This window comes from Drosophila simulans, chromosome X (assembly GCF_016746395.2).
Source record: "Drosophila simulans strain w501 chromosome X, Prin_Dsim_3.1, whole genome shotgun sequence".
Lineage (NCBI taxonomy): Eukaryota > Metazoa > Arthropoda > Insecta > Diptera > Drosophilidae > Drosophila > Drosophila simulans.
The window spans coordinates 15,454,185-15,466,373 of NC_052525.2; the positions used below are offsets into that span (position 1 = coordinate 15,454,185).

General features: G+C 38.6%; 3 protein-coding genes across 5 annotated transcripts; 2 read left to right on the plus strand and 1 right to left on the minus strand.

The window, feature by feature from the left end:
- Positions 1-80: 80 nt before the first annotated feature.
- Positions 81-4,410, minus strand: LOC6726098. Of its 3 annotated transcripts, none has more exons than XM_044923583.1 (5): positions 4,268-4,410; positions 3,459-3,756; positions 766-862; positions 290-374; positions 81-147 (listed from the first exon to the last, which is right to left on the minus strand). In XM_044923583.1, exons 2-4 carry the CDS (start codon positions 3,478-3,480, stop codon positions 326-328), a joined length of 168 nt encoding a protein of 55 aa, XP_044779518.1. In that variant the 5' UTR covers positions 3,481-3,756; positions 4,268-4,410; the 3' UTR covers positions 81-147; positions 290-325. The 3 variants fall into 3 exon arrangements, with proteins under 3 accessions (XP_044779518.1, XP_044779517.1, XP_039152870.1); XM_044923582.1 differs by having other exon boundaries at positions 4,197-4,365; XM_039296936.2 differs by having other exon boundaries at positions 3,459-3,751; positions 4,268-4,351.
- Positions 4,411-4,839: 429 nt separating this feature from the next.
- LOC6726099 (homeobox protein extradenticle) lies at positions 4,840-8,944 on the plus strand. Its single transcript, XM_016174003.3, has 5 exons — positions 4,840-5,052; positions 5,894-6,196; positions 6,364-6,682; positions 6,747-7,005; positions 7,081-8,944. Exons 2-5 carry the CDS (start codon positions 5,932-5,934, stop codon positions 7,366-7,368), a joined length of 1,131 nt encoding a protein of 376 aa, XP_016039573.1. The 5' UTR covers positions 4,840-5,052; positions 5,894-5,931; the 3' UTR covers positions 7,369-8,944.
- A 466-nt stretch (positions 8,945-9,410) lies between these two features.
- LOC6740152 (pre-rRNA 2'-O-ribose RNA methyltransferase FTSJ3) lies at positions 9,411-12,109 on the plus strand. Its single transcript, XM_002076996.4, has 2 exons — positions 9,411-11,393; positions 11,455-12,109. Exons 1-2 carry the CDS (start codon positions 9,533-9,535, stop codon positions 12,045-12,047), a joined length of 2,454 nt encoding a protein of 817 aa, XP_002077032.2. The 5' UTR covers positions 9,411-9,532; the 3' UTR covers positions 12,048-12,109.
- Positions 12,110-12,189: the final 80 nt, after the last annotated feature.

Here is a 12,189-nt window from a genome sequence, read left to right on the forward strand (position 1 = left end):
TGTGCTCTAATCAAACAACGGGTGTACTGAATATTTTTGAAGAATCGGCCAGAATTATAGTTGTTTTATTTTTATTTTTGCAAGGTTCTTGCTTTGCTTTTATTCTTCTGAAGATTTTGTTTTCGCCGTGGTAGGTATTCAGCTATTCTATTGTTTCCGAATTCATATGAATAATTATATATACATACATATATATATATATATATATATATATATATCTATATATATATTCTTGTATATTTATATATATACATATATATATATATATTTATTTGTATTGTAAATTTACCAGTTTAAGTCTTTAGGAAATGGCAAAGCAGCAGGCTCATGTGTACCTGAAAGGCTGTAACTTCCGATGTCTGTTACTCGAAGTCCTGCGAAGGCAAATGTGAAAAAGATTTAGTTAATCGAGTGGAATAATGCAATGCTTATTACATAATTATGCCAAGTTCTCGGACAAAAACCCCGCGAAGTGCCGTTTCTACAGCGTAGAAAATCAGCCTAATTTATTGCAATTTGGCACCACTTTCCCTTTGCTTGCAAATATAATCAATTCTTATCGGGTATTAATGAAGTATGCATTTGGAGCCACATATGTAAGCCAAGGTAAAAAAGGCCCCTCGCATTAAACGGTAGCGAATTTAATTTGAATACGATTCTTTTCTTTATCTTAGAAACCCCCAGTGTGTGAATTGCAACAAAAAGTCGTGCGTGTTGAATCAGCAATACGATGGTCTGGTGGTCATCAGTGACTCTTGTGCTTACCGGTGATTTTTGGTTCGCCCTTTTGAAGTCATGCACAGCTCGAACCCTTTACTCCGTTTTTTCTCAATGAGAAGTGTGGTTTTTTTTGCTGGTGTTTCTGAAAAATACAAATATAAAACGAAATGTAATTGCATTTAACGAACGCGCGTTGGAAGCCAATAAAATTGCATTCGAATTGGAATTTGTACGGGACCTGATTGTATATTTTATGTAGCTTGAACCGTCAAAGCAATAGTAAATGTAATCATATAAAAACATAACACTAATTTGCACTACTTCGCGTCGCTGAAAGCCAAAGAAATTAAAACTATAGAACTGCTGGTTCTTAAAGCAAGGTCAATTTTAAAACGAAAACTTTCAGCAAATGGGTTAAGAGGTCGAGCGAATATAAACAATTTTATTTTGTTGTCTCGTAGATATGAACTTTTTCAACCGGAAAATGATACTGAGAATTTCGTTAGGACCCCCCTTGAATATATATATTTTTTTTTCCAACTAATTTGACGAATGTGACAACTATTTCAGTGCCATTGTGATCCTTGTTCCCAACAACCAATCATTAGCTATTTATGAGTAATTCTTTTATGTTCCTCAAGGACTGTCCTTTTATTATGTTTTCTACGATATTCAGTGGTGTTTTGTTCTTGGGTAATATTAAATTTAAATACAAAGAAATTCGAGAAATAAAGCTTGTCAACGCACTTTCCAAGTGAATGGGTTACTAAAATATAAAACGAATCGCAGACATTATTTATAACCGCGATTATCGGTTTTCTATAGAACACATGGCTTTACAAATATCACGAAATGAAGTGAAGTCTAATTTAGACTATGCATTTATTATTTGTACGAAGGTAAATCTTAATATGTTAATATCTTATATAAACATATGATATAATGAAGAAGATAAAGCATAATAAGCCTCACAAATGAAATAAGAGCATGCGGTAGAATTCCCTGGTTAACTTCTTCTTTTCGTTTTACTTGTTTCGCAAGAGAAGTTTCTGGAATTCCCTTTTCAGAAAGCATTGTATCCTAGCTAGTGACTTGCACTTTTTATCGGCTGTGGGTAAAGGAAATGTGTTCGCTCCTTATTTTTACGCCTATTTTTAATGTTAAAGTAACCTTGGATGGATCCGGATCTTGGTTAGTAGTAAGACATTATACAGTGCACTATGGTCCAGAATTCGTTTTTTTTGGCATAAAGTCTAAATTTTTATGTCAATATATCGTCCTCTAGCAATTATTTTCTAATAGAAAATTGATCATATAAATAAAAACCAAAAACAAAATTGACCGAAAGCTTCACTAAATCGTTTTATGAGCTTTTAAAGTTGAAGTGTTAAAAAGCTGATTGAGAGAATGCAATTTCCGAAAAATTACTTGCTTACTTTTGCATGTGGTATGATCGTTAATACGCATCCAAAAATTATAGTAAAATATGGAAAATAAATGCCAAGGTATGATGTTTTTAACTTATTTAGGTAATATATGTATAGTTGTACTGTTTTTATGTTGTGTGACATCCAATTTATGTGTATTTTAACAGAAAATTCTAACGTGTCCCCTGTGTTTCGTGGAGTATAACTAATTTTCTGACAATTTCTGACAAAAGTTAAAAACGTCAGTTTGTACCTTTAACTATTGTATTTCACGGTAAAGTAATATCTTTTGCCCATTTTTGCTCGTTTTCTTAAAAATTTGATTTTATATAGGCAATTTTGAGTTCAGACATAGCGACCTCCTGGACATTTGGAGGCGTAACAATAGGCAAATAAGTTATGTTTCAGATTACGTTTATTCCGCAATCAACAACAATAATCAGGAAGCGAAACAGACAGAAGATATTGACAAAAAAAAAGAAAATTTTGAATTATTTATTAAAAAAAAACTGCCCGAGTGTAACAGATAACTAGACCGATTTATTTCCAAACATACCAAGTGGATGGCGACAAAGAAAACTATTCTTGTTAGAGATTTTGAAAACTCCACGACGCCGAAGCAAATGGGACGCCGAAACTTATCTTACCAAAATGCAGGAGAAAGATTAAAAAGGAAACTGAAAATACGAGTGAAGCCCGGAATAAGCTTTACAAAAGGGATCGACTATCACATGCAAGGAAAAATAGTCGGATCAATAGGATGAGTGATATTTTCCACAGAGCGATTGATAACTCGGACCCACTATTATCAACAATTAGTTTAAAAGAAAGAGAGAGAAAAAATAGGAAAAACCACTTCCGAAGGCAGTAATAAGTCTTTTGGAAATACAGTATAATTTTAAACCTGATCCATGAGACAAAATATTGGATTCACAATCTGATTCTGATTCGAGTTCAGATTCGGAAATTTAAAATGTAGAACTAGAAAAAGAAGAGGGCGATTATTTTTAAAACAACAATATACACGACTTTAAAAAAAAAAAAAAAAAAAATTATATTTCGTTGACTCCTGAGTCATACCAGTAGTTAATATGGGAGGCAAGAGAGGGCGTGGTCGCACAGACTTCAAATTTTCTGTGCAAACTATTTGTGATTTAACAACAAAATGTACAAAGTTTCAAGTCTGTAGCTCAATTTTTAGACTTTATGCCAAAAAAATCGAATTCTGGACCACAGTGCAGTGGTCGGGATAAATATGTGTCTTAGATACAAATCGATTCAATGGGTTGTTGATGATTAACTATTACTTACCACCGTATCTTTCAAAAGTCATATAAGATTTTGTTTCCCCTCCTTTGGGGTGCGCAATGCCAGTTCGCAAATTAGACAAAGATATCGTACTCTCGGGTATTCTTTGTGAAGTCAATCGCAAATTGACTTGGAAAATATATATGGATAAATCAAAAGCAAACAAATCGCACTGCCACGGGAAATCGATAACTTTTTTTTTTGGATAGCTCTGATTCCGTGCTAATATTGAAAAATATTAGTAACGCTTTTAACGCGCTTATGTATCGCAAAAATTGAAATTTTTGGTCTCTCAACTATTCTGCAAAGGGAAAGAAAATAAAATTAGGAATGCGCATGAACGAACATATGTATACCACTCCGTACTAAGTATTTCTTACATTACTTTAGTTTAGCTCAAATTTACATATAATTTCGAAGGAAAAAGGTTAATTTAACATTCAAGTACATATATATTTGACATATATATCTTTTCCTATTACTTATGTATTCAGTACTTTTGTATACTGGCCATAAAAAACACTGTTGAAGCGTGATTTATGTGTAAGCACGAAGTAAAGTAGCTTTATGCAGATATACACTGGACCCAACGTTACAAAAAGTTGTGGAAAACTGAATTATTTAGTATAGATATATATTAATGTACATTTTCATGCACGTATGCATTTACATATGGATGAAAGCCACGCCATTTAAACTTTTGAGGTTGTGTTCGTTTTGCTCACAATCACTTTTCAATACCTTTTCCACAAGTTTTCTATAAAGCGTTTCTGATCACAATGAAAGTAAATTAATAATTTTGCTGAATTAACCGTTTAGGTAGGAAAAGATTTTCTCCGAAGTCCACGAACATACGACTAAACGTCACTGCACAATATGACCATATTGATTTTAATGCGCTGCACTAACACTATCGATTGGCCGAACATGGAAATGGAGAATAGCCTTTTCACACTTTCACTTTTATACAATATGGTATTTATTAAAACGAATCTAAATAAAAACGAAAGACCATTTTTACAAATGAAGTTGACTAAAAAAGAAACAAATATATATGGTATATAATTTAAAATAGTTGCAATCAGCCTATTAAAAAATATGTTATAAGAGTGGATCATATGTATTTTCTTCTATATTCCAATACCAATATACCAAATTCTTTGTAGAGAACATCTTATTTATTTTATTGAAAACTTTTTTAAAATATTATTTCACAAAAGCCATTTATAAATGCGTTATGTAGTAATTATTAATATTTTATATAGTATCGAGACCCAGCTCGCAGTGGGTAAGCACTAGAAAATAACTACGGTTTAGATATCGATTGTCCACGTTTTCACTAGCAAATATAAATTGCATTTTATGGAATACTTATCGATATTCTTATAGTACTGGAAAACTTTTTCATATCGATTTATTTTTCTGCGTATACAGAACGTACTTTCCTTTCATTGTATTCCAAAAAAGATAATATTATTATATACTTGCGGTTATTTACAACTGCAAATAATGTGTCACTAATTTTTAGTGAAAATAGCACGAAATACGACTTGCACGGCAAATAAGTATACGAGGCAATCACGATAAATAAAAAACCGTGAGTATGGAATTTCAAGTGGACGCTTCTCAATACTTACATGCACATATATCGATGTGTGGATATGTACATACACCTTGTTATAAACAGTTTAAATCTTTTCTGACGTAATAAAATCCCAAGAATATACGTGTAAAACCAACAAAATCTTTTCAAACTGCATGTAAATTATTGCTGAACCATAACCTTGTGTGTATGTAAATATAAACTAGGCAGGTTGCTTATTTTTTACCATTCTGCTGGCACTAAACATACGTACAAGTGTATGTATGTGATGCACTCGGCGTCATTTATCTGTAGATACATATGTAAAATGTAACGTTAACTGTGGCGCACAGCAATAAATAAATAAATAAATAGAAATAAGTTCATAAATAGTTCGGTTAACTGGCCAGCTTCGTGCTACGTATTTGAGATACTTTTTCACCCCCAAAAAGATATCCCGCTTCATGAGATTGCGACAGGTGGAGATTATTGCATTTCCAATAGGATACCAAAATGTCTTTTCACTTTTGCTCAAATGTCTGGGGATTATTTTGTGGTGGGGTTTGTGGGTTTAATGGCTTTGTTTGTATCTCTTCTATAGATATGATGCCTTTTGTGGCAGAAGTTTTATTTGGTGAACTTCTTTTCAGTTTGTGCGTTTAATTTGAAAGTAAAGTAAAGTATATATTAACTCAAGTTTTTAGTAAATTTTTAAGGGTTTCAAACTTATGTTCTTTTATAAAGAAAAAGTTATTAAATAATAGAACACTACAAAATGGAATTGGTAGAAGAAATATTAGGCTATTTCCGTTTTTGCTTGTATGCTATTAATATTTTATGTTTTATATTATTACAGAAACTTGGATTTGTAGCTTGCTTTGAGTTTGCGGCATCATGGAGGATCCCAATCGCATGTTGGCCCACACCGGCGGCATGATGGCTCCGCAAGGATACGGCTTGTCTGGCCAGGACGATGGCCAGAATGCCGGCAGCGAGAATGAGGTGCGCAAGCAGAAGGACATCGGCGAGATATTGCAACAGATAATGAGTATCTCGGAGCAATCGCTTGACGAGGCCCAGGCCAGAAAACATACACTCAACTGTCACCGAATGAAGCCGGCACTTTTCTCTGTACTTTGCGAAATCAAGGAGAAGACCGGTAAGCTTAAAACCCTACATTTATCTCTCATTAAAGACCATTAAATAGCTTGAAATGGTATTATACATTCTGTGATTTGCTTGATTTGCTAAATAATACACAATTCTTAAAAGGTTCAGTATTGAATTAGTTTTATCATTCCCCTTTCTCCGCTAAAACTATTACAGTCCTGTCGATTCGCAACACCCAGGAGGAGGAGCCCCCAGATCCGCAACTGATGCGCTTGGACAACATGCTGATTGCCGAGGGCGTGGCTGGACCCGAGAAGGGCGGTGGCGGAGCAGCGGCTGCCTCTGCGGCTGCGGCCAGCCAGGGCGGTTCCCTGTCCATCGATGGTGCTGACAATGCCATTGAGCATTCCGACTACCGTGCCAAGCTGGCACAGATCCGGCAAATATATCACCAGGAATTGGAGAAGTACGAGCAGGCATGCAACGAGTTCACCACGCATGTCATGAATCTTCTACGCGAACAGAGTCGCACGAGGTTGGTGTACATATATAGATAAATGCAGAATGGCCATCATTTGGGTAATATAATCGCATTTCAGACCCATTACACCAAAGGAAATCGAGCGAATGGTGCAGATCATCCACAAAAAGTTTAGTTCCATACAAATGCAGCTGAAGCAGTCGACCTGCGAGGCTGTAATGATACTTCGTTCGCGTTTCCTGGACGCACGCCGCAAGCGTCGCAACTTCAGCAAGCAGGCATCAGAGATTCTCAACGAGTACTTCTACAGTCACTTGAGCAACCCATATCCATCCGAAGAGGCCAAAGAGGAGTTGGCACGAAAGTGTGGCATCACGGTAAGTAGCGGGGGCACATTAATCGCCAATGCAATTCGCTTGCAGCAAAGTAAATGAAACAACACACTCGTGCAGGTCTCGCAAGTATCGAATTGGTTTGGCAACAAGCGTATTCGCTATAAGAAGAACATTGGTAAGGCACAGGAGGAGGCCAATTTGTATGCGGCCAAGAAGGCGGCTGGTGCTTCACCGTATTCCATGGCCGGTCCACCCAGCGGGACAACCACACCCATGATGTCACCCGCTCCGCCACAGGATTCCATGGGCTATCCAATGGGTTCCGGCGGCTACGACCAGCAGCAACCGTACGACAACAGCATGGGCGGCTACGACCCAAATCTCCATCAGGATCTAAGCCCCTGAGGATCAGGGCTGTGAACCACTTCCAGTCCGGAGAATCCCTCATACAGTTGCGGTCAAAATAACTGCGCTGAAAAATCGAACACGCAGTTTCTTCATAATTATGCGGTTTATATTTGCTTCTTCGCCAAGACCAACAATCCTTAAGGGATTTTTTAATTCAGCTTTCTGTCCTTTGTTTTCGAGTCGGATAAGTTTAAAGTTCCCATAAATTTAGATATAGTTTCGATAGATATACATACATACATACGTGAGTAGAATATAAATACGTAATAGCTAGTTTGTGCTTGCTACATTTTGGTTGGCAGAAAAAACTTTGCCTGCTTTAAATCAAAAAAAAAAGAAAGGAAATGAGCATGATGCTGATATGGTTTTATAATTGGCACAGTCTCCTGCTTTTTAACAATATATGCATGCAGGATGTATTAAGAAATCGAAAATTGAATAATTGCCTAATTAAGAATATTTTTTGCCCCAAAAGAAAACGAATATAGTTTGCGCGCTTTTTTTTTAAATACACAATCAATTGAAATGGAAAGCATGTTGTTTGTGGCATGTCAACTGTAAAATACATAAATACGTAATAATTCGTTTAAGCGATTATAATTTGATCAGCGTTCTTGAAAAGGGTTAATAACCGAATGCAGTGACTTTTTCTGCACAGCCCCATTAGCTATATATATTAACCATCGAAAACATATGCAAAGAAACTCGATTAAACTGGTAGTATACGAATATTTTCACAACGAGTGGAGGAGGCACAAGTTTCAGGGCTATTATTTTGACCGCAGCTGTGTATAAATATATTTTAATACATTTACCTACATTTGCGGGTATATACAAATATTGCATGTAAATCATACTATGACGATTCTTTTTTGGCTACAGTACGTATACGACAGCAAAATAGTGTTTACTGAATTTAAAACTGTACGAAATTTTTAAAAACTTGAACAATACGAAAATACGAAACTAAACCATGTATACGATGTATATCAAATAAATAAATAATACATGTTGTTGTTATCCGCACACACGTCAACTAATTACAAAAATATTTTGAATGTAAAAACGGAAAAGAAAAGTCTTGGACAAACTAAATGTCACATTTCTATCGAAAGACGAATTGTATTATTTAGCCGTTTAAAACATTTAATAGATTTAATTACGTGTATTTTGAATGTCTCAAAACAATTGTTTGCTTCTTACATCCAAGAAAGTATTCAAAATTAAATCTTAATGGATTTCTTGCTATGAAAACGAAATTCCCAACTTAATTGCATTATAAAATCAAGAACAAATTCGTCTTTCGCTTAGTAAGAAGTATACACAACTCTTTGCCCCCAATTAAAACGGATATGAAAACAGATTACATTTGAAAGTATACAAAACGATTATAATTTTAATTGATAAATAACATATGTCTTCGCCGGACTTTCGCTCACATTACGGTCAAATGAAACCATTCAATGTATTTCAGTAAGTAAGGTACTGCATTAAACATTTTGGATAACAATAGAAAAATATATAAATACACAACTTTACACGAATAACTTAATAAATCAAAACGAAGTATTAATTAATGGTTTTTGGGGAGTATTTAAAAAATAGGGCGTTATCCTTTGCGGATAATCTATACACGTAATAGAAAGAGATGGAGCATCTGTAGATACACTTGCTCTTCTTTGATTAAAACTATCTGGCTCACAGATGGAAATAATTCTTTTATGTGTGGTTGGTCAAATAACTAAAAGAATTTAAATTTTTTAGATTTTTGGCAGCTGTAAAAAGACAAAAAATTTAATTTTAAGCGGATTTTATTTTTATTATGCTCCATTACGGCTTAATGTACTTTGCCACATTTTACAGTTATTCCCAAAAGTGGTTAGTTATTTATATAAATCACTTTGATAGACCAATTTTAAATTTATAAATATTATAATCCACATTTTTAAAAATTCAGCCGCTGCCGCAATGCATTCCACAATTTAAAAACACGTTCCACTTATTTAGCACTCATTCGCCGTTACCTTGACGCACATGCTAGCAATGCCCGGAATACTTTGAATTGTCCATACGGCCACATTGTTGGCAACACGTGCACGAATTCGACATTTGATTTGAATTCGTTTTGATTTTATCGTGATTTTACGGAAAGCCAGCAGCAATGGGCAAGAAGACGAAAGTTGGAAAGACGCGCAAGGATAAGTTCTACCAGTTGGCCAAGGAGACGGGCCTGCGATCGCGTGCCGCCTTCAAATTGATCCAGCTGAATCGCAAATTCGGTTTCCTACAACAATCGCAAGTATGTTTGGATTTGTGCGCAGCACCCGGTGGCTGGATGCAGGTGGCCAAGCAGAATATGCCGGTGTCCAGCATTGTGATCGGCGTGGATCTCTTCCCCATCCGTCCCATTGCCGGCTGCATTGGCCTCGTCGAGGACATCACCACCGAGAAGTGCCGCCAATCGCTGACCAAGGAGCTGCAATCGTGGAAGGCCGATGTTGTGCTCCACGACGGTGCACCCAATGTGGGTAGGAACTGGCTGTACGATGCCTATCAGCAGATCTGTCTCACCCTCAACGCGCTCAAGTTGAGCACACAGTTTCTGCGCAACGGCGGCTGGTTTGTGACGAAGGTTTTCCGCTCCAAGGATTACAATGCCCTGCTCTGGGTGCTCAAGCAGCTGTTCAAGAAGGTGCACGCCACCAAGCCGAGTGCGTCGCGTAAGGAATCCGCCGAGATATTCGTCGTCTGTCAGGGCTACCTGGCGCCCGATCACATTGATCCCCGTCTCCTGGACTCGAAGTATGTGTTCGAGGAGCTGGATCTCGATGCCAAGAAGAAGAGCAGCCTGCTGCATCCCGAAAAGCAGAAGCGCATCAAGGCCGAGGGCTATACGGCCCAGGATATTGCGCTGCGCAACGATCTGGCTGCCACAGAGTTCCTGAAGGCTGAAAATGCACTGGCTGCGCTGCAGGGCATCGGTTCGATTCGCATCGATGATCAGCGCATTGCCAATCACAAGAAGACCACACCAGAGATTCTCGAGTGCTGCAAGGATCTGAAGGTACTCGGGCGCAAGGATATCAAGGGTCTCGTTCAATGGTGGAAGGATGTTAGGGAGTTGTTCGTTAAAAAGGAAGTCCCACTGGTCGTCGGCAATGACGCAGAGGAGAAGCCCAAGCCATTGACGCAAGCGGAAATCGAGGACATGGAAGATGCCGAGCTGAAAACGCAAATTGAGACAATTGTCGAAGAGGAGAAGAAGGACTTGAAGCGTAAGCGTAAGAAGACGCTCAAGACCAAGGCGAAATTGCACGAGAAGATGAACCTTAACATGGTGATCAAGGGCGACGATGGTCCGGTCGAGGAAATGGAGCACGAAATCTTCGACCTCAAGAATATTCGCACCTCTGCTGAGCTCGACGAGCTGCTGGACGTGCAACCCGATTTTGCTGTCGATGAAACGCAGCCCGAGGAAACAAAGTTGCCAAAATACAAGTATTTCGACAAGGACGAGGGCAACATCAACGATGATCTAAACTATGACGACGACAATGAAGAGGAGCAAAGCGAGGCCTCCGACGACGAGGATCAAATCAATGATAAGCAGGGCCTGGGCCTCAGTGACGACGAAAATGATGGGGGCAATGCAAAGGGCAAGAACAAGAGAAAGAAGCGCTCCGAGAATCCGCTGATTAAATCCAATGATTTCCGCGACAAGAACACCAAGCGAGAGCAACGCGTACAGCTTTGGTACGAGAAGGATGTTCTACAGAATATCCAGTCGGATGACGACGAGGAAACCTACGATCTGAACAATCTGGCCAAGGAATTCAAGGCCAAGGGTGTCGCCGTTCTGGGTGAGAGCACCCTTAAGCCGGACGCCAACGAGGAGGTCGTCCAGGGTAAGAAGGCCAAACGTCGTGCACGCCATGAGGGCGCAGCTAAAGACAGCAGCTCAGAGTCATCCGAATCCGAGGATGAAGCTAACGAGAATAGCGACGGCGAACAGCCAGCTGCAGGTGAGTTCAAAACAAGCATTTAATATTCCTAAACCTAATGCTCTCGTTTCCTTTCTATCAGGTACAAATGCCAAGAAGGTTCGCCTGTCCGAAAACGAAATGGCTTTGGGCGCACTGCTGACGCGCAGCAAGAAGACACGCCGTGACCTGATCGACGCAGCCTGGAATCGCTACGCTTTCAACGATGAGAACGTTCCCGTTTGGTTCAAGCTGGATGAGGACGAGCATATGACCAAGCCAACGCCGGTGCCGAAGGAGCTGACCGCCGAGTACCAGCGCAAGTTGCAGGAGGTGAACGTGCGCCCGATCAAGAAGGTCATGGAGGCCAAGGCGCGCAAGCATCGTCGCGCCACGAAACGCTTGGCCAAGGCTAAGAAGATGGCCGAAAAGATAATGGAGAACAGCGATGCCACCAACCACGAGAAGTCCAAGCAACTGAAGAAGGTGTACAAGAAGGCTCAGGAGAAGAAGAAGGAGGTCACATATGTGGTGGCCAAGAAGCAGACGGCAGCTCGACGCGCACGTCGTCCAGCCGGCGTCAAGGGTCGCTATAAGGTCGTCGATCCGCGCGAGAAGAAGGACAAGCGGTCAATGGATGCGAAGAAGAGGCGCGAAAAGGGTTCGAAGGGTCGCAAGGGGAAGGGACGCAAATAAATTTAAATCTAAAAAATAAATGTAATATTTTATAGATACTAAATATATATATATAAAACTTATCAGGTTGTTCTTTTTTTTTCTCCTTTGAAATTATAATTTTATAGACCTAAATAAGAAATCAGATGCAAATATAAACGCA